Below are 21,531 nucleotides of genomic sequence, written 5' to 3'. Positions count from 1 at the left end.
GATCAAATTTTGCTAAATTATGCGGGGTGCATAAAACTACAGGGACAGATTATCGAAGTATTCAAAGAATTCCATTCTCAAATACTTGAAGTGTTGTCAAACTCAGAATTTTTTACGCCAAATTTCTCAAAACTAAGTACTGAGCAGACAGTACTTCGTAATTCTAGGGTAGCGATCTGTCCAGGCTGTAATATCTCCTATAGCTGGTTCACTTTCGTCTGACCACGTTAAAAAAATTTTAACTCATTGAGGAATTTACCGATGCCCACGAGACTTTGCATGGCACTTCTGTAGGCCAGCGACCAAACTAAAATATGTTTTCAAAAAATCTTGACACAGCAATAAAAAAAGTTTTTCTCTTTGGGCCCTATATTAAAAACTGCTCTCTGTGTGCATACACATGATCACAAGAATAAATTACTTACAGTAGCCTTGCCTACAAATTGCTCATTTTGAGACAGTAACACCGCCCTGCCCCCACATTTCAGTGTAAGCTTGTAGATTTCATCCCTCAGCTGTTTAGACGTCTCCGCACGCTCCACATGAATCTAAAAAATTACTCACCCCGTCTTTTGAATTGTATTTCTTAGGTGAATGTTAGTTATAGAGTGGTGTTTAGGAAAATATGTCAAGTTTTAAATGTTTTAGGTGTATGCTGTAAATTCTCTATTATTTTTTGGACCCGCTTTAGGCTCACGTATCAAAGAAAATGTGTCGGAACCTTAATTTGCAGTGACTTTTATGAATGAGCTTTTAGATTCTGTTGGTCGTTTAACTTTTAGACGCGCATGCAAGAACCCAGAAAGTTTAAGCAGAGCGATTTGTTTTTAGCACGTTTTAACCGCAGCCAGACGAAAGTGAACGAGCTATAATAGGTCCTATTTCCTCTAAAGGCCAGTAGAAAAAAAAATCTTATTTAACATGTATATATATATATATATTTACACAGCAGTGAAGAGGTTATTAAGGTTAAGCCGGCACCTTTGTACCTTTTTTTGGGGCTGTTTTAGAAAGAGTTTTGCTGCACTTGCAACACAATTAGGTCATATTCATATAAGTTATAAGTGGCCGAAGATAAAGAGGTGTTACAAGAGAGTACCAAACACAAAGGAGCAGAGATAAGGACGATAGTTGTGTGATAGGTAAGAAAGAGTGAGCAAACCACACCAGAGCACCTGCCAACCACCCACTCTTTTTGTAGATGTTTGACATCTCCATTGACACTATTTAGACCATTTAGAAGGCAGGCTGCTTATCCCCGGGCTTAGAAGGAAACAATGCCTCGGCAGAAAGACGGACAAAATTCCTCTCCACTCAGGGAAGCAAACCACACCAGAGCACCCGCCAACCACCCACAAGGAGCTTCTATTGTATTTTAAGGACATGTTTAACAATATGTATAAAATTACAAACAAGACAAACACAATTTATTTGCAAAACTGATATTTTTATTAACATTACCAATTTAATATTTCTCACACTTACAGCTACAACTATTTCACATTCTCATTCTCGCACAACCAATTCACAAATTCAGCTATATTATATGAAATATATGACACCTCATGTATAATCAAAGACAACCACCTGTAAAAGACAATCACCAGTACAAATAAATGACCACTTCCACAGTATGTTTTTCTTTTATATATATAAATATTATATATTATTTTATTATGACACTGTTGAAGACGTCCACCTGTCAACAGGGTCCCCACCCCACCAGGTCGGGAATTTCGTGATGGGTCGGGAAGTCGAGGAAAAGTCCCATAAACGAAATGCCAAAAAATTTCATGTTGCGTTGGGAAAAATAAAGCCGGCCGCTTCTTGACTACATTTTTGTCAGGTAGGTAGTCATGTTTCGATCGGGAAGGGAAGTGTTGCTAACTTATTGCCGAAGGGGCATAACCCCAGCCAGTCAATTCTTAGCTTAGGCCTTAATTATTGTCCATTTTGATGGAGGAGATTGCAGAGGGACCATTGTCATAGATGTTTGATGGAGGAGATTGCAGAGGGACCATTGTCATAGATGTTTGATGGAGGAGATTGCAGAGGGACCATTGTCATAGATGTTTGATGGAGGAGATTGCAGAGGGACCATTGTCATAGATGTTTGATGGAGGAGATTGCAGAGGGACCATTGTCATAGATGTTTGATGGAGGAGATTGCAGAGGGACCATTGTCATAGATGTTTGATGGGTCATTAAATAAATCACTTGCTGAGAAGCAGTTGGATGTTCATTTAAGATACTGGAATGGCGGTGTCGTTCAGTCAATATTATTTTCTTTGCATTGATAGCAAAATGCTCGGGCATTCCACCTCGGATGATGTCCTAAAAGCTGTCCCCGTTTTATACAAGAACAATTTTGAAATTATGCAAACTGAGCCCAAAAATGTGAAATTATGCGATTTTGTTAATTTTAACAAAGAATGATAAAAGAAAATAATCAGAAATTATGCAAAAAATGATCAAATTTGGCAAACTTATGCGGGGTGCATAAAACCATGGGGACAGTAAAAGCCATCAATTCATTTCATGTTAGGAGTCGATTGATTTCCGTCATCTTGTACTTGTACACCTTTCTGTGGATGGTCCCAATGTCAACTGGGCAACTTTTAACAAACTTCAAGCGCAACTTAGAACAGATTACAGCAATCAGCTATTTAATATCCGCTCATGTGGCCTTCACCAATTACATAATGCTCTCCGTAAAGGAATGGACGCCACTGGACAAGACCTTCCACATGTCCTCACTTCAGCATTATTATCTGTTCGAAGATGCCTGCCAGAAGGGAAGACTTGAATCACCTCTGTGACTGGTTCATCCACCTTCCCATCAAAATACTGTGGTCACAGATGCGTGGAGAACCAGAGTGTGATGATCAAACTAAAAGAATGCCTGCCTATTCTGAAAATCTACATTAAGTTAGGCTGTTAAAGACAAAAAGGTCCGAGAGCCATCTAGCAAGTCGTACAATGCTGTGAAATCATTTATTGAGGACCCTTTTGTTTGTTTTAGTAAGAGTAAGACTTTTACCGGCCTCGCAACAATTGAGGACCCCTATAGCAGAAATGAAGTTAGCATTCGCCATTGCCTTGTGCAAGCCAGCGAAGGAGTTTTTGACTCTGTACCAAACAGATAGGCCAACGGTGCCATTTTTATAGAATGATCTAAATGACTTACTGCTTAACATAAGGAAGACAGTTGCCAAAATTGACAATGTGAAGGATGTGACTGAAGTAGACCTGGAAGAAAAGAAACTGCATGAATTGTCAAAGGTCAACATAGGCACTAAGGCTGTAGAGCTTTTGAAGAAGAGTGCGGCGGCCGCCACTCCGAGGATCCCGCTAGATTTTCGATCGAGTTGTAAGGATGCCATCCTTGCCACAATTAAGACAGAAGCTATTTCAGAAGTCCCCCCTTTCTTTCTCCCTTTGCAAGCACTTGCAATTCCTCGACCCAGCAATGATGATCAACAAACCCAAAACATCAACACATTTGAAATCGGCCTTACTTCTAGGTCTACACTATCCACTCAGGGACATTGATGATTTAGTTGATGAGTATGACAAGTTCACAAATAGTGTGAAATCCAAGCAGTCTTTCCTAAACTTTAAATCTGTCCAGGACAGGGTGGATGAACTTTTATTCAGTGAAGTTGTCAGCCATCCAGACTATGCCAAGTTGTGGGGATTTATGAAGAAGTGTCCTGTCATATCCCATGGACAGGCAGCAGTTGAGCGTGAAAAAATGGAAATGGTAAGGGTTTAACGCCCCTATCAACAATATTAGATTATTTAACTCTTTAAACCCTGATTTTTTTTTCTACAGTCACCTAAACCAGGTGCACTATGTCTCATTATAACCCCAAAACCTTGCCTCCAGCTTCTAAATGGCAGAAACAAAGGCTTAGGTCATTACTAATGAACTTGGTTCGGGAATTGTTCTGAAAAACAAGCAAAAACTAGGACAAAATAAAAAGAAAAAGTTGTCACTAGTACTGGATGCTCTCAGCGTGCGATGGGGAACGGGGTTATTACCGCCGGACGCTCCAAGAGTTCGATGGGGTTTAAAGAGTTAGGGGGCGTGACCTCCTAGTTTAACGTCCGTCCCCAATAGGACCAAGTCAAATGGGAAGTTCGTATAAAGTAAAGTGCCTTTCCCAAGGACACAACGTCGGACGAGCTAAGGCTCGAACCCCCGAACCCGCAATCTCATGATTACGAGTCCGGTAGCCTAACCACTAGGCTGCCGACGCCACGCAGATGGGCGTGGATTCTCGGAAAATAATATGGCACTGGACACAAACATGGAAGAAAAGACATTGATTGCCAGGGGTACCATCAAAGATTATGTGAGGCAGGCACATAGGCGGCATAGAAAAATTTGAAATCAATGACAATTCGTTACAATCATGTGGCTCAGCCAGTAGAAGGTACAAGGAGGAGAAGAAAAGTAGAGGAGAGAAAGTTAGTTTCGTAAGAGTTTTACGGCACTTGCAACACAATAAGGTCATATAAGTGCCGAAGATTAGAGGTGTTACAAGAGAGTAACAAACACAAAAAAGAAGGAGGGGAGATAAGGACGATAGATGTTTGATAGGAAAGAAGAAGCAAACCACACCAGAGCACCCGCCAACCACCCACGAGGAGAGAAAAGTGGAAAAAGAAAACGCACAGAAGAGAAAGTTGTTGGGCTGAAGAAAAGGAAAGTTGAGTTGACAAAGAATGCTGCCTTACTTTTTGAGGAAGAAAATTGAAAAGCAATCAGACAAGGGTCATGAAGTGACAGGAACGAAGAAAGAACAGTGTGGCTTTATTCACAAGTGTGTAAATGCATTGATAAAAGCAGCCAAAGAGAAAGAAGAGGAGTTGGCCTTAGTTTCTAAGGAACTTCAGGAGAAGGAATGCAGAGGTCCTCTTCACACACATTTTGGTTGAATACAACCTCAACCTTGCTGCTGCAGATCATGCAGGGCCATGTTCCTCGCCAGCACACACAAGGCAGAAGACATGGTCAAACGGTATGGACGTGGGAGGACAAGGACAACGGCTGTAGTGAAGAAACTTGCAGAGCTGAATGAAGGCCGGGGTTTGATTAAGGCAATGCAAACAGGACCTTTCGTCATCGCAACAGATGCAAGCGACGACAAAACTGACAAGTCGTTTCCTGTTGTTGTTGTCAGACTGGAACGCAACGGTGAAGTTGTGAATGAATTGCTGTCTGTTTTAGAATTGAAGGACAAGGGAACAGGGGAGAACATCACCAACCTGATCAAGGACGACCTTGAGAAAAATAAGATACCCCTCAAGAACTGGGTGGCTCTAACCACAACAACAAAAATGGTGAAACGGTATAGGTTTAACGCCCCTATCAACACTATTAGGTTATTTAAGGGATGGGACATCCTAGTTTAACGTCCGTCTCCGATAGGACCGAGCCAAGATGGAAGTTGGTGTAAAGTGCCTTTCCCAATGATACAACGTCGGACCGAGCTGAGGCTCGAACCCCCGGACTCGTAATTTCACGATTACGAGTCCGGTAGCCTAATCACTAGGCTACCGACGCCACTCTCTAACTCTAACCACAGACAATGCCAAAGTGATGATAGGTGCAAGTAGTGGTGTGCATGGACGACTTCTTAAGGAAATTCCTGGTCTGTTTCCTACTGGATGTGTCTGTCACCGCATTCACTTGGCAGCTGAATGGGGTTCAAAAAGTATCCCCAGGAACATTGGCCACTTCTTCGAGGAAATGCACTTTTATATGGATTATATGGAGAAGAGCTCAAATCGCTTTGATGCCTTCTAAGACTTTCAAGAGGACTGTGGAACACTGATAACAGCAGTGCCCAAGAAGCACTGTTCAACCCGTCGGCTGTCACTTGCCACCTCATGTGACTGGGAGTCAGAGCAGTGGGATCCCCTCCACAAGATTTTTCAAATCCGAGTGTGCTGCTGACAAGACAACAGCTAGTGATGTTGATGCAGGGGCCTCTCTTTCTTGTAGCAAGTCCAAAGTGCTCGAAAACTTGCTCTCAAAAATGGCCAAGCTCTACTGTTTTTACCTGAGCTATGTTCTTCCAGTTTTCAACTGTGTGAACTTGATGTTCCAGTCAGAACAGCCCCAGATTCACAAACAAAGGAGAGTGATGTCGAAACTAATTAAGGATCTTCAAACGATGTTTGTGAAGCCCAATCTGGTTTGATGCACCCCGCATAATTTAGCAAAATTTTATCATTTTCGGCATAATTTCTGATTATTTTCCTTTTTCATTCTGTTAAAATTAACAGGATCGCATTATAATTTCACATTTTTTGGCTCAGTTTGCATAATTTCAGAATTTTTCTTGCATAAAACGACAGGGACTGATGACAGCTGCTTGATTGCCATATCACTTGGCCCACGCACTGTCCCTCTTTGTCTCACAAACTGTCCTTTTTTTGGGTTGGCAGGTCTGCCCTAAACCACAGCCCGTACCCAAGAGAGAATCAATCAATCCCTTAGAACATTTCAGCACATTATCCAGGGATGGAAACTAAATCAGCCAACAATTTACTGAACTTTTCCCGGGCTATACAGATTGGGAAAAAATACACTTATTCAATTGTAGGTTACTACACATAATAGAATGACTCGCCATTGAAAGTAGGTAGACAGGCATCAAGGAAGGGAGGATGATCACACTTACGGAAAATAACGGAGCAAATCAAAATTACGGATTTCTGTAAATTTACGGAAAATTTCCATCCCCGATTATCACACCACACAGCAACAATTACACACATCAATATCGCACCAGCAAACACTTTCACGTCTGATTAAAATATGTCATAAATATCACAGACAGACTCCTAGCCCACTATCGTCCTCATAATATCTGAACTCTCAGAATCCATCATGATCTTCTCAACAAGGTACTCGTCAACTGCTTATCCACAATCCTCGGAGACAAAAACACCGGGTTTTTGTTTTTGTTTTTGTAAAGTGTTTTACGGCGTTTGCAACTTCATGAGGTCATATGAGCGCACGGGACACACCTAATATTTTTCAGTTGGTAGGAAATTTTGAATTTTTCCCGGGTGGCGGCCGAAGCCTACTCTTATCGATTTTAGACCACCAAGGGATCTTTAACGTGCGCAACTTGCACACGGGCCCTCCGAGATTTTTCGCCCTTGTCCGAGAAGGCTAGGTGTAGATCTTTCCTACCAGAAGATCAGGGGTGTGGCAGAAAGACAGCAGTAAGGAGGAGCCAAGGAGTAGCAGTAGAAAGGCTGCAGAAGGAGTCAGGAGCCCAGAGGAGGGGGCAAAGGAGGTGAGGGGGTGGGGGAAAAACACAGCAGGAACACTAAAATCCTTTCATACGTCACCATTTAGCACTCGTCGACTTTTCACTCCATCAAAGAATGAAATGATGGCCGTTTTATCGTCACAGCACGTGTCGACGTGTCACCCCATTCGAGAACATGATCACTGTTCTGTCTTCCTTCCATCAGAGAACACAGTGGCTAAGTGAGTAGTGAGTTCAGACTCAAAACTACTGTCAGTCAGGCAAGAGTCGGTGACACGGAGTTTAGGTTGATGGTCACTGGGGTGTGTAACTGAGCAAGACACGACAACCCTAGCCCAAAAAATAGGGCGCTGCACGGTGGCGACCAGCAATGGAATGTTTTCTGAGGAAATTTTTCTGTACTGGTGTGACTGTATATTTATGTATGTATGTATGTATGTATGTATGTATGTATGTATGTTTGCCATTGAAAACCCCAATTTCCTTACAGAGATCAATAAAATGTAATGTATCTATTCCTCGTCATAGCACCCACTGACTTTCCCCCCTCTCCGTCGGAAAACTCGATCACCATTTAATCGTCAAGGCGCTCGTCGACTTCTCGATCTCATGGTACTGCGTGTGCAGCAGCCGCTTGGCCATGTCTGAGTCTCGGCCCCCGAGCCACTGCGCGTAGAGCTCCTCCACCTGCCGCTGCTGGAAGGGGTCGACGACCGGCACGCCCTTGTAGATCTCCTCCACGCTCTGCAGTCGCTCCTTCTGGCTCTCCCCCTCCCCGCCCGACCGGATCTGACCGCCCCCGTTGCTGCACCCGGATGGGCAGGCCATGATCTCCACAAAGTGGTACGTGCACTTGTTCCGCTTGATTCGCTGCACGATGTTCTGGATGTTGCGGAAGCCGTACGCTATGGCGAACTTGAGAGGGGGTTTCCCTTCTGCCTCCACCGTCACTTCCTGGAAGTCTTGGTTCCTTTCAAAAAAATAAAAGGAAAATTCTGTTTGTTTGTATCTTTTAGTAAGGTTTTACGGCACTTGCAACTGCACAAGGTCATATGAGCGCCAAGGGGTGGATGTCAACAGAGAAGTTCAAACGGGGAATCAGGTTTACTCTGCTCACCTCTCTAGCCTCAACAGCACAAAGTCTGCTTCGACTATCAAGGCAACCCGGAAATAGCAGTAGACAAGAGAGTGACAAACCTACAAAAGAAGTAGAGGAAAAATGATGATAGCAAGGATGAGGAAAGAAAAAGCAGCAGTTCCCCCTATGTTGTTCCGGCACAGTATGAACATGACATAGATAAATCAGCCCAAATACAATTGTACTGTGCCTAGGAACATGTTAATATCCCCCCTTTGGGAATGGCCTGAAGACTACTTAAGTCAGTACCACTGCCCTGCTACAATCTATCACCATGCTAAAAGGACGGACAGACATTTATACAAATCTTTGTAAATATGGTAAAGACTTATTTACTCGCACACACACACACACACACACGTAGAAACGGAGCGGTTCCTCACCTGAGCACCTTATACTGCAGGTCGTCCACCTTGTGCCCATGCAGCACCGAGGCCGCGTGGATGGCTATGTGCTCCAGGTAACCCCCAGAGCCCCCGCCTCTATGGCTGTACGTAGGCTCGGGAGTACCGTGTAAGAACCTGTAAAACACACACAAGTGAACGAACTAAGATCAGTTAATATCTTTTATTTATTGCCCAGACACTGGCACGTTGGTTTGGTTTTTCACCACACACACACACATATACACTCAGGCACATGCAAGCACACACACACACACACACACACACACACACACACACACACACACACACACTCTCTCTCTCTCTCTCTCTCTCTCTCTCTATCTCTCTCACATACACCCACAAACACACACTCATGAGCATGCAAGCACACACCCATACTCCCATACTCTCTCTTACACACACACACACACACATTTATACATACATAATAAAACCAGACAGACCCACAGTTACATGCATATGATATAAATGAACATTACTGTTTTTGTTTTAGTACGAGTTTTACAGCACTTGCAACACAATAAGGTCATATAAGCGCTGAAGATTAGAGGTGTTATGAAAGAGTAACAAAGACCAATAAAAAAAACAGGAGGAGAGATATAAGGATGATAGATGTTTGATAGGAAAGAAGGGGTAAACCACATCAGAGCACCCACCAATCACCCCCAGAGAAAAAACTAGGATAACATTTTATTTTGTTTGAGTAAAGAGAAGCGTAACGACATGATAACGGTCATTTAGTGCAGGGATAAAGTCAGAGACAGACAGAAACAACAGAGGGAAAGAAAAGACGTAGTAAAACAAATCTTTATTGCTCCGACACTGGCATATTGGTTTGGTGTTACAAACACACACACACACACACAACACACACACAGAGAAAGAGAGAGCATCCAAATCAAAATCATAACTAGAGCACTTGTGAACTATCAATTAAAAAACTAGGTAGGAAATAACGAAGCAAAACAAAAACAAAACTGTATTTTAAGATGATGCCCTCTTATGTATTCGAATACGAACAACTGCTTTATCTGGAAACCCCCGGAAATTGTTTTTCGAGCAATTGTGGTAAGATGCTGATGGCAATTGTGGAATTGTTTTTTGAGTGATTGACGAGCTACCCCACACATCTAATTGCCTCTACTCCTCAAGACAACAATTAGAACAGACAACGCTCAGATGCTACTGGATCGCTAACAACGGTGATTGTGGAAAGATGCTGATGATATAAAACTCACACAGAGTCCAGATCCATCTCTTCCGCATCTGTTAAAGAAGACCCTTCCTTCTCAAGCATCTTTTCCACTTCACCTTGACATAACACAAACATAGAAACACAAGATTATTAACATCATACTCATCATCATCATCATCATGAAACACAAGACTATTATTAAAATCATCATCATCATTATGAAAACAAGATTATTAACATTCTACTCATCATCATCATCATCATAATAATTGCATTTATATAGCGCATATCCATGCTCAAGAGCTTGCTCTATGCGCTTCACAACTATTATTACCCCAGCAGACCCTCTGAGAACACTCAGAAACATTCTCAGCTTCCGCGGAAGCATACAGTGCAAGCTGCGGATTTCACGCACTCAAACACTATCAAACTGACAAGATCTTTCACTGTCTATAGCTGGGGACCCATTTCCACCTGGGTGACGTGAGGAAAATTTGTGCAAAGTGCCTTTCCCAAGGACACAACGTCGGGCCCCTGACGGGATTCGAACCCACGACCTTACAATTGTGAGTCCGAGAGCCAAACCACTAGGCCACCGACGCAACACAAGACTATTAAAATCATCATCATGAAACACAAGACTATTAAAATCATCATCATCATGAAACAAGACAATTAATTAAAATCATCATCATCATCATCATCAAGAAAACAAGATTATTAACATCCTACTCATCATCATGAAACACGGCCCAACTTCACTGCCACCAGTCTACAATTCAAGCGTACTGACTTAAGTGTTCACTTTACAAGGCAATGGTCAAAAGAATGCAACTAATATAAGTAATATTATAATAGGCCTAATTAATAGGGAGTACAATTTTTTTTAAGGAAGTGTCTACGTACTCCCCGATTGGGGTCTACGTAGTCATGGTGTCTAGGTGGACCCCAAAAATGTTGGATTGTGATTGGCTCGCTGAGCGAGCGGTAGTTTACATTGGTTTCAATGCAAGGCTGCTGATCATCTCGGGCGGTGTGTCGATCTAGTGTTACTACAATTTATTTATTTTAGCCCAGAGAGAGAGTATTTAACCCTTTCGCACTTAGCAGGCTTGGCCAGCTGTGGCCCCCCATCCTTAAGACAAGGGCAACAACTCCACGAAAATTGAAGGGGTACCTTACTAAAAAAATGGTATAAAATCACAAACACAACCAAACATGATGAAAATAGTATTTTCTCAAAGGAAAATGAATGAGCTAAATTACTAGTACAAAATTATAAGTGGAATAGAAGAGTATGAAATGATATGAGAGGTCTTTCTGAGATGCGTGTCTTGGATTCTGAGTCTAGATCTAGATCTAGACCTCATATACTACATTTCTTCAACTCACGAAGTTTCTGCCACTGACAAACAGGTAATCCACACAAAAGAAATACAACACATTCACTGAGATTGAAGCCTCTGGTGGAAACTTGAAAGCACCTAAAAGACTTTTCTTTGGGTGTTTTTATTTTGTTTTTGCCGTACTCATATCGGGCAGCTTTGCGCCCATGCATCCTAGAGACATGATGGCGTGTTTACAACAAAAATCTCCTCCGACTTTTGTTCCCGCTCAAAAAGTGACTCTTTGTGTTAGCGAAACAAGAAAAACACCATAGTAAACCGGAACTCTTCCTCTATAAAGATAGCTAAGTTAAACTTCTGATGATAGTAAAAGTAGAAGCCTCCCGCGGCAACGAAACAAACACCCCCGTGGCGGGCGCATTCGGGCGCTATAGGGATGAGCGGGGGTCACCGGCGCAGGCGGATACGGGCGCTGTAAGTGCGAAACGGTTAATGTATAAACGTATCTAGATCTAGATTCTAAATCTAGACCGAACTGCACACTCTTAGCTGGGTGCACAACAAAATCTAGATCTAGATCTAGATACGTTTATTCATTAAATACTCTCTCTCTCTCTCTCTCTCTCTAGGCTAAAATTAATTAATTATAGTAAGACAAGATAAATCCAATCACTACCCGAGATGATCAGTAAGTAGGCCTAGCAACCTTGCATTATACCAATGTAAACTACCGCTCGCTCAGCGAGCCAATCACAATCCAACATTTTTGGGGTCCACCTAGACACCATGACTACGTAGACCCCAATCGGGGAGTACGTAGACACTTCCTTTTTTTAATTTGATATATGTTTTGAGTTTACTTCATACTGAATACAATTGGGTCTGAAAAACTGCAAAGAAATGGACACAGCAACGATAACCGTTGTTTGAGTTTGAGTAAAGAGAAGCACATCGATACTGTACAATAATGGCCATTTAGTGCCGGGAAAAAGTAAAACAGATAGACAAAAACAACAGAGGGGAAAGTAAAGCGGTAAGACCTGCCAGTGGCGCCCTCCAACCACCCACAACGATGACTATAAAAAGTTTTTCCTTCAGTCAGTGGAAAATAAACAGCCCCAACTGAATACGTTGACTTTTAGCTTAGATTGTACACCCAAGACTTTTTTAAAACTTCAAAATATTTCTATTCAATAAGTTATAAATACTTTATAGCCTACCACAAATAGAAAACTGTTACCCTATAACTTCCATCGTAGGAGTCAAAACACTTTCAGAAACACTGATTTACTTACTTTAATTACTTAACATATTAAGTTATTTATTTCTCAATCAGCCTGCAATTTCCGTACAAAATGTTGGGGTTTTTTAAGCCATAAGAAAGCAAACAAATGCCTTACTCTTTAAAAAATAATACAGCATATAATTAGATCTAACTGAACATGAAAACTTTTTCACTTTCTCAACCGTCCTGTAACAAGCAATAGGCCTACAGAAAAATTCTGACACAGTAAGTCGCACAATAATTCCTTTAAAAAAAAAACAACAGAAAACGACGTTAACACACTTCTCACCAGAGGTAATAACACAGTCTACGTCCCTCGTCTGGTACACCTCGCTGAAAAAGTCAGCCCTCGAGGCCTCCAGCTTTTTGTCAAAGCAGGGCATCACAGTCACGTGGTAGACGGAATCCGCCGTTTTCCCAAGCCGCTGTGCCAGGTAATCCTTCACGATGGAGCCCATGACTTGCTGCGGAGACTTGGAGGTGCTGATGTATGGCAGGATGTACGATCCGTGGGTTTTCTCAGCGTAGCAAATCCAGCCTGGGTTGGGTGGGGTTTTTTTTGGAGGAAAACATAACCAATATATCTATTATCTATTTGTGGTAGCCGAATTTTGCTATTCAAAAGGCTTTTTAATGGCTGCATCGATCGACATGCAGTTTTCGCCAAAAGATTCTTTAAAATACTCTCCAGATCATGACGCCCTTGGTTTTTTCAGTTTTGATACCATTTTGCTGCAAAAAGCTAAATTTCTTTATTTCGCCGATCGCTTTTGTAAGTCGAAGCTTCTGTCTCTGTAATTTTAGAAAACCCAGCGCGGAAGTGATATTTCGCGAGGCGCATTTTGTTTTGAGAGTATAGATCTAGATAGGCCTGCCTATAGACCTTCTAATTTGTTGCATCTCTCAAGATTTATTGCTCCATTTCAGTAAAGTGTAAATATAGTAGGCCAATGACTTTCAGTTGATATTAATTCACCGATCATTCCTTTCATCGAAAGGGGGCCCAGCTAGTATATATATATATATCACAGTGTGAGAGAAATCACAAACTTCACGATAGAACTGTTTAATACAAAATCTAGGAATCTTAAACTTTGGAGACCAATTGAGCTGATCAGTCCAAAATTTTGTGAACTTTTCGTGGGCTATATATACAGATTTGGAAAAATACACTTATTCAATTGCAGATTAGTACACATGGTAGAATGACTCACCATTGAAAGGACACTTATGGAAGCTGATGAAGCAAATCAAAATTACAGATTTCCGCACATTTACAGAAAATTTCCATCCCTGATACAGTTAATGGAGCTAATTATGGACAACACAAGATGAACAAAGTAGCAAGTGTATGAAAAATAAAATATGTCAATTCTAGACTCAGCAAGCAAGTTATGTAGCCTAAATATAAACGTCATTTGTATAACAATAAATGGAAAGATCACTGCAAAAAAAATTATCTTTGTCACCAGCATTTCACAAAAGCAGACTAGCAAAATCAAAATTAAAATAGACCACTAAAAATGAATTCCAAACATAGAACTTGGTGGGCGGTTGGCGGGTGCTCTGGTGTGGTCTGCTCCTTCTTTGTTATCAAATATCTATCGTCCTTATCTCCCCTCCCTCTTTTTTTGTGTATGTTACTCTCTTGTAACACCTCTAATCTTCATCACTTGTATGACCTTATTGTGTTGCAAGTTCCGTAAAACTCTTACTAAAACTAAAACATGAACTTGAATACAACAAGGACTACAACAGGCTTCCTAAAAAGCTTGTGCCAGAATTGAAAAATATGTACTAGAGGAATGCTCGAAGAGGAAGCACTTTCAGAAGAACTTTACCAAACTGCCACAGAATTACCTGGACATGCAGAGGCAAGCATTGGCAGGGATTTTTTATCTGTCTCCAAGGCTTGATATCGTCTGATGAACTCATGACAGCTCTCGATGAGACTGAAGTTGCGTGCGAATGTGGTGTCAAACACATAGTGCACCCCTGAGAGAACAAAGATCGTTGAATGATATCATGTGGTTGTTTATTTCTGCTACCATAATACAGGGATGCTACAGAGATTTTGCGAAAATACCTGAAAATTTGCAGATAAAAAGACAGTTATTAAAAATTAATACGTGGTTAAACAGAAAACACATATATAGGTGTACTTAGAATATATAAACTGTTCCTCAAGTGAAAATAACAGAGATGATTGGGGGGGGGGGGGGGGGGGGGGGACGGACCTCATGAGGTCAAGTAACAATGATTTCTTTTAACCAGACACAAAGGTTTTTAGAAAAGAACTTGACAGCATCTATGGCACAAACTTGTGACATAATAGTGAATGTTGATTTTGTAGACTGTGGGTGTTGGTCACCTTTCAACGCAGTTAAACTTGAAGGCAAACAAAGGCGTAATTACCTCTTTCTCATATAATCTGAGAGAAAATCGGGCTTCAACCAAGCCTGAATGCGCTTCACAATCAGACCAAAAAAAAAATAAGTGAACACCTAAAACTGCCTAAGAAATAACCCAAATAAACCTGTATTTCAACCGTAGGACGTTACATCAAAGTCACTTGAAAGACATTATCGTAGCAAAGTATTTTTCAGCGACTGCTCGAGAAATACTATTCTACAGGGGAAACCGGTTCTTGACAACACTTTCTGCATTGTCTCAACACCAGCAAACAACTGAATATTATTATGAAAGTCTGATGACAAACCTAGCCGTTTGAAAAAAGCTGTTAGTTTTTTTCCTGCTGTTTCGGAAGACAACTTGAACTTTGCCGCAAGGGAAGCCCTGGCTTGCGGGGACACCGACACAACGACCACTTTCTCTTGGCTCGGGTCTCCAGTCTGAAACAAACCAGTTGGAAATTAAAGAAAGTTACAATTGAGGTTTTTTTCAAACTTCAGTGATATGATTCATGGATTGATTGAGTAACACTGTCGAAAGGAAGTAGAACTTGTAAACAAACCTGACCTCAATCTCTGAGCGCCAATATCGATCGAAACTCCGCGAAATTCTTGCAAAAATCGTTGTTTTGTTGTCGCTACGTAGGCTAGATATAAGGGTAAACAACACGGAGCCTGGTATAATAAAAAGGCCCTTCAAAGAAAGATATTCAACTAAATTTACGAAATTCTTGCATAAATGTGTGCAAGGGTGATATCGCTACAATGTTGTGTTGATTCCTATGGATTATAAGGACTTGTAGAGCTGATAAAATGCGGTAAGTCGAAATTTTCGAAGAGCTGTTGCGCAATTTTTTTTTCTCATTTGTTTTTGTCTGAAGGAAAATGCAAAACAAACAGATTATAGGTCATCGTTATTGATATATACAGATTCCTCTATTGATTCCCATCGTTTTGGTATATGACAATACCTATTAGAGTAACTTAGAGCTTCACAGTAATGCATTAAATAGATGCACCCCAGGTCTAAAACTGAACAGGGAAAAATAATTCTATCCAGAGCCTGAAAAAATCATGGACGGAATCAGTTAAAGCTCTCAAAGTCCTGATTGCCGAATCCGGCACTATTCTGGGAAAATCAGGGAAGTTTGCAAGCCTGTGATACACATCAAGTTAAAAAAATACTTGACACTGACAATAATAACTCAAATCTGGCTTCCGAAATTTCAGACAAATGAAAAAAGGCGCCCCCTTTTTCTGCATCTTTCCCCATAACCCTAGCCCAAACCCTCTTACCTATTTCATAATGGTCGCTCATAGTGAAATTCCTCCAAAGAGTTCACAAACACACCAGAGACAAACAAAAGGGAAGGATTTCAGTAACGAGCGACCACTATGAAACAGAGGTTTGGGGGTAGGGGTAATTTTAAGGGTAAGGGTAGGGTAGGGTTAGGGTTAGGTCTCTTCTATATTATGTTTGTTGGGGTGCTTGCTCGTCACGGAAGTCCTGTGGGTAGTTGGCGAGTGTTCTGGTGTGGTTTGCTTCTTCTTTTCTATCAAACATCTACCGTCTTTATCTCCCCTCCTTCATTTTTGTGTTTGTTACTCTCTAGTAACACCTCTAATCTTCCGCACTTTTATTTGACCTTTCTTATGTGTTGCAAGTGCTGTAAAACACTTACTAAAACAAAACAAAAGTCCTTCTGAATAGAGGGTTAGGGTTTGGGGTAGGGATAGGGTCAGGCTTAGGTTTCTATAATAGTGTTGTTTTCGCTGGGGAGGTCGCTCGCTATGTACAGAAGTCTCTCCAACAACCCCACACCATGTCTCCACAACTGTCACTCACCTCTGCGTGCGCGGCGTTCTCGTGCAGCACTCGGTACAGCTCGTCCTGACTCTGCTGCGAGATGAGCACACTCTCGGCAGACGTGATACAGCCGCTGCAGGCCAGGCAGTCGTTCAGAGTAATCTTCGCCTTTTTCAGTTTCACCTCTTCACCGCTCTACCGTGGACAAAATAATTTAATTAAAAGGTCGAACTTTTTGGGGGGTTTGGATGGAGCTTTCAGAACAACACAAGTCAAAATGTTATTAGAGTTGAAGACATTTCAGAAATTTAAACTTTGGTCTCTGAATTTTAATTATTTTTTAAAGAAGAAAAAAAAACTATCATAGGCAATACCCTACAGTTCAAAGTTTCAGCAGCTAGCTGAATATCTTCAACACAGTGATGAAAACCTTAATCATAAACCTATCTAGCGTGAATCAGATGGCGACCCTTTTAGCAGACATGGTGGATAAGTAGCTTTTATTTTTACTCCACCAAGACAAAGCCACAAGCACAAGCACATGATGATACACACACACACGATTCATAAAATTCCTCTGCCATAGAGAGGTATATATGTGTGAGGCAGCGTGGTGGAATCAGGCTCTCAGCAATTTTTGGGCATACAGAGTTATTGGTATCATCTTAAAGCTTGTTCACTTGTCTTTATTTGGATGAAAACAATATCCCTTTATCTTGAATACAAGTCGAAATATTTGCAAATGAAGGAGGTGGGGGTCACCTGTTTTCAGAGGTAAAATTAGTGAGAAAATGGCTGCCAAAGATTAGTTTTTCCTTAGCTTAAGAGTACGTGGAAACTGAAAATTTACATTTTTTGTTCATTAAATCATCGTTTTGCAGAAACCTCCACACAGAAATCAGTTTTTAATTGGGCATGAAAGGTGTTGAGCCAAAAAACAAAAAATTGATAAAAATTCACAAACCTGCGGAAAAATGCAAGTTTCTTTACTTTGATTATTTGGACGAGAGCCTGATTCCACCACGCTGCCTCACATATTTTTTTCTGAATACATATCATAAATCTTTTAATATAATGATGATATACTATATTGACTATATTTCTATACATCCTGATTCTATTGAAAAGTCAAAATTTCACCGAAACAAAAATCCTGGATACACATGAAAAGTTAAAAATCTAGATCTAGTGGTATTAATTTTTAAAGAGAGTTTACCTGAGATATTTCAGTGTAAGAGCCATCGTCCTCCACACGAATTTTCCCAACCTTTCCTGGCGTTCTATCAATCTGTACTGGCTTTATGCATTCCTGAAAAAGACAAAGTAGAATAGGACTGAAATCAAGTGAAAAGTGAAAAAGACAAAGTAGAATAGGACTGAAATCAAGTGAAAAGTGAAATCACTTTAAACTAGATCTAGATTTCATAATTTTCCGAAACATTTCCAGTCTTGTTCACCATTATATTATATTATATTATACTATATTATATTATATTATATTATATTATATTATATTATATTATATTATATTATATTACGAGGGCTGTCCCACGGAAAACCGGAAAAGGTCCGTAAAAGCAAAAATCTTTGTCCTATTATAATAAAACTGTAACACATCATACCTCAACATGTGCTTTATTTCTCAATGTAATCACCATACCGCTGGACACATTTTTCCCATCGCTGGATCTGGGAGAAGATACCCTCCCTGAAGAATTTTTCGTCAAGGGATTTCAATCAATCGTTCACGACTTCCACGAGGTCTTCGTCGTCGGTGAATCGCTGTCCAGAAATATGGCGTTTCATTGGTTCAAAAAGGTGATAATCTGACAGGGCCAAGTCAGGACTGTGAGGGGGGTGTAGTAGAACTTCCTAGCCGAACCTTTGGAACCAGTCTTTCGTGACGTTTGCGGTGTGTAGCGTTGTGCTGCCATGCTGCAAAATGACCCCGCTGGTCTTTTTCGGCCCCAACCCATCAAGCAGAGACCTTTCAATAGTGCAGCTCATCAAACTCTATCCTATAGACAGTTGACTTTGAAATGTTTAGCGACTCGCAAATTTCGCGAATTTTTAGGCGCCTGTCTGTTTGATAAAGTTCGTTAACGCGACTCTTGTTGTCCTCAGTCTGGGCAGAAAAACAAGATCCTGGGTAAATTTTGTCATCGATATCAGAGTGCCCGGCTTTGAACTTACTACATCACTCATATACCTGTGACTTTGCCATTACTTTCTCCCCATAAACTGACTTTATTTCAGTGTGTATTTCTAGAGGTTTGAGACCTTTTGCGGTCAGAAACCGAATAACAGACTTCACTTCTACCCTTGACCAATTTTCCAAGGGGGTAGCCATCTTTTGAGAACTGCTGTGCTCGTTTGGTTTGTGCGATTCTCATGGTGCTCAATCGGGAAATTTCTAAATGATTGTTTTACAAGTGTGCGTTTACAGAATGTGAAAATATTGAATAGTTTTCAAATTACAGCCGAATTCCGTTTTTCCGTGGGACAGCCCTCGTATATTATAAAAGAACAAACTTAAAAATTCAAAACACTCACACAGTTATCGTTTTCATAAAATTCTACTTTGAAATTGACTAAGGAAAAAAACATGGGGTTTATTCATGGATTCATTGCAAATCACCTAAAATTCAAGATCTTAGAGTTGAAAGTTTTAAAGTCATTCATTTTAATTTTAGCCCTATGGATCTTCTTTAACTTCCGCTTTCCTTTTATTTTTAAATGCAAATTTATGCTTCACTGAGAACAAAGATCTGAGAAAACTCATAGTTCAGAAATTCATTTTGTAAAAATGTAGGCTAAAACAATTTTGGGTTATATTTGTTGTTTCGTTCGTTAAAGTCCAAAGCTGAATGCCAGAGACCCTGAATTGCCAGGTAATCGTTGAGTAGTAAATCAAAATTCAAGCAAAGAATGGCCTTTTTTCGGCAGTTCCCACCCCCAATTATTATTATTATTCGCCGGTTTGGGCCCCATTTTCTTATAAATATTTGATCATAAATTTGATGTTCTGCAGATATAGGTTGCATCCCTGTTCTTTGTGTTGCCAATTTGGTCATCAAGACTTCCGGATTTCTTCTCTGGATGTAAACAAATGGGAGGTGGACTTAGAACTACAAGATCAAATGCGACTACACGCAGGGCGTAAACCGGGGCTACGATTGGCTGAACTTGAGGGGGTACCTGTACTCAGGGAATTCCCGGTTTCGGTTTCACGCTTTTGACAGTCTTCTCACAGCGGGTTGAGTGCTCATGGAAGAAGAAGAAGAAGAAGAAGAAGAAGAAGAAGAAGAAGAAGAAGAAGAAGAGGAAGAAAAAGAAGAAGGAGAATTGAGGAGGAGGAAGCTAGATGGAGGAGGAGAAATGAAGAAGAAGAAGAATGAGGAGGAGGAGATGAAGAAGAAGAAAAATGAGGAGGAGGAGAAGGAGACCATGAAGAAGAAGGAGGAGGAGGAGATCATGAAGAAGGAGGAGGAGGAAGAGGAAAACAAGAAGAGGAGAATGAAGAAATGGAAGGAGAAGAAGAAGAAAGAATCTAGATCTAGACTCACTCTAGATCTAGACTAGATCTAGATTAGTAGTAATACATTATATTTATAAAAAATATGGGACTTTTTCGTTTGTTACCCTACCTTGAGAGAGAAAGAGAGAGAGAGAGAGAGAGAGAGAGAGAGGAAGAGAGAGAGAGAGAGAGAGAGAGAGAGATGGGGGGGGTGAGAGTGACAGGGGGGGTAAGAGTGACAGGGAGGGTGTCGTCGAGAGCGCCAAGAGTAGCCTACCGTATGCCTTGTTGTTTTCATGGGTCACAGGTTACATGTTCAGCCAATCGTAGCCCAGTTTACACCCTGCGTGTAGTCGAATGTTACGAGATCGGCGCTTTTTCTGTAGTTCCCACCCCGCAATTTTGTTATTCGCGGGTTTAGGCCCCAAGACCCCTGATTTTACCATATTTGATGTTTTGCAGTTGTTAGTTTGATATCTTAGCTCGCCGCGCATGAAACATAGATCTAGAAATCTAGATTTATATATATATATATATGAGCATTTGCCAAAAGGTGGGATACCAGGGTGTGACAAATGAGGTCCAAAATCAACTTTATGTAATAATTCTTTAATCACCCATATTATATAGCCTAATGATTGCTCTTTCAGGCTCAGTAACTGCCAAAGCTGTATATGCAATGGTTTTGGTGTAATTCTGACTTGAATGACGGAAATAGCAAAAAGTTCGTTCATAACAATGACGACACAAATTTATGAATACTCAAAGTTCATTTCTTCAGCTAGGCTGATGTTATATTTTGAGACATAGCAAATAACTTCCAAAAATACAAAAAATTGACAATTTATAAAAATCTTTATTAATTTTTGATAAAATTACTTTTTTGTGTCATAATAGTTATGAACGAACAATAAGTGACCAAAATACTATCGATTATATCAAGTTTCATTGACTAGAATTGTCTAAAATAACACTCTGGTCTAATTATAGTCAAGTGATAAATGGAAGACCATTGAACAGCTATTTTTAAACGCAAACTGGTCTTAGGGCATATTATGCATAAATTTTAAGTTCGTTCATAACTATTATGACAAATTTTACTTTTGGCCCCTGAAATTTACTTATATTGT

At 40.7% G+C, this 21,531-nt stretch overlaps 1 protein-coding gene across 1 annotated transcript in view; it reads right to left on the bottom strand.

The window, feature by feature from the left end:
- Positions 1-7,263: 7,263 nt before the first annotated feature.
- Positions 7,264-21,531, bottom strand: part of LOC101847846 (cytosolic Fe-S cluster assembly factor narfl) — a 16,683-nt gene continuing 2,415 nt past the window's right edge. The window contains exons 2-9 of the mRNA XM_005110101.3: positions 18,101-18,193; positions 16,924-17,079; positions 15,386-15,518; positions 14,527-14,661; positions 12,956-13,204; positions 10,079-10,151; positions 8,817-8,954; positions 7,264-8,265 (exon numbers count right to left, since the gene is read on the bottom strand). Of these exons, the coding sequence (XP_005110158.1) occupies positions 7,863-8,265; positions 8,817-8,954; positions 10,079-10,151; positions 12,956-13,204; positions 14,527-14,661; positions 15,386-15,518; positions 16,924-17,079; positions 18,101-18,193 (1,380 nt within the window). The 3' untranslated portion in view covers positions 7,264-7,862. The remainder of the gene's footprint in view (positions 8,266-8,816; positions 8,955-10,078; positions 10,152-12,955; positions 13,205-14,526; positions 14,662-15,385; positions 15,519-16,923; positions 17,080-18,100; positions 18,194-21,531) is intronic.

This window comes from Aplysia californica, unplaced genomic scaffold, assembly GCF_000002075.1.
Source record: "Aplysia californica isolate F4 #8 unplaced genomic scaffold, AplCal3.0 scaffold00852, whole genome shotgun sequence".
Classification (NCBI taxonomy): domain Eukaryota; kingdom Metazoa; phylum Mollusca; class Gastropoda; order Aplysiida; family Aplysiidae; genus Aplysia; species Aplysia californica.
Note: the sequence above shows the minus strand (reverse complement) of the source record. Positions and strands in the feature narration are given on the sequence as shown.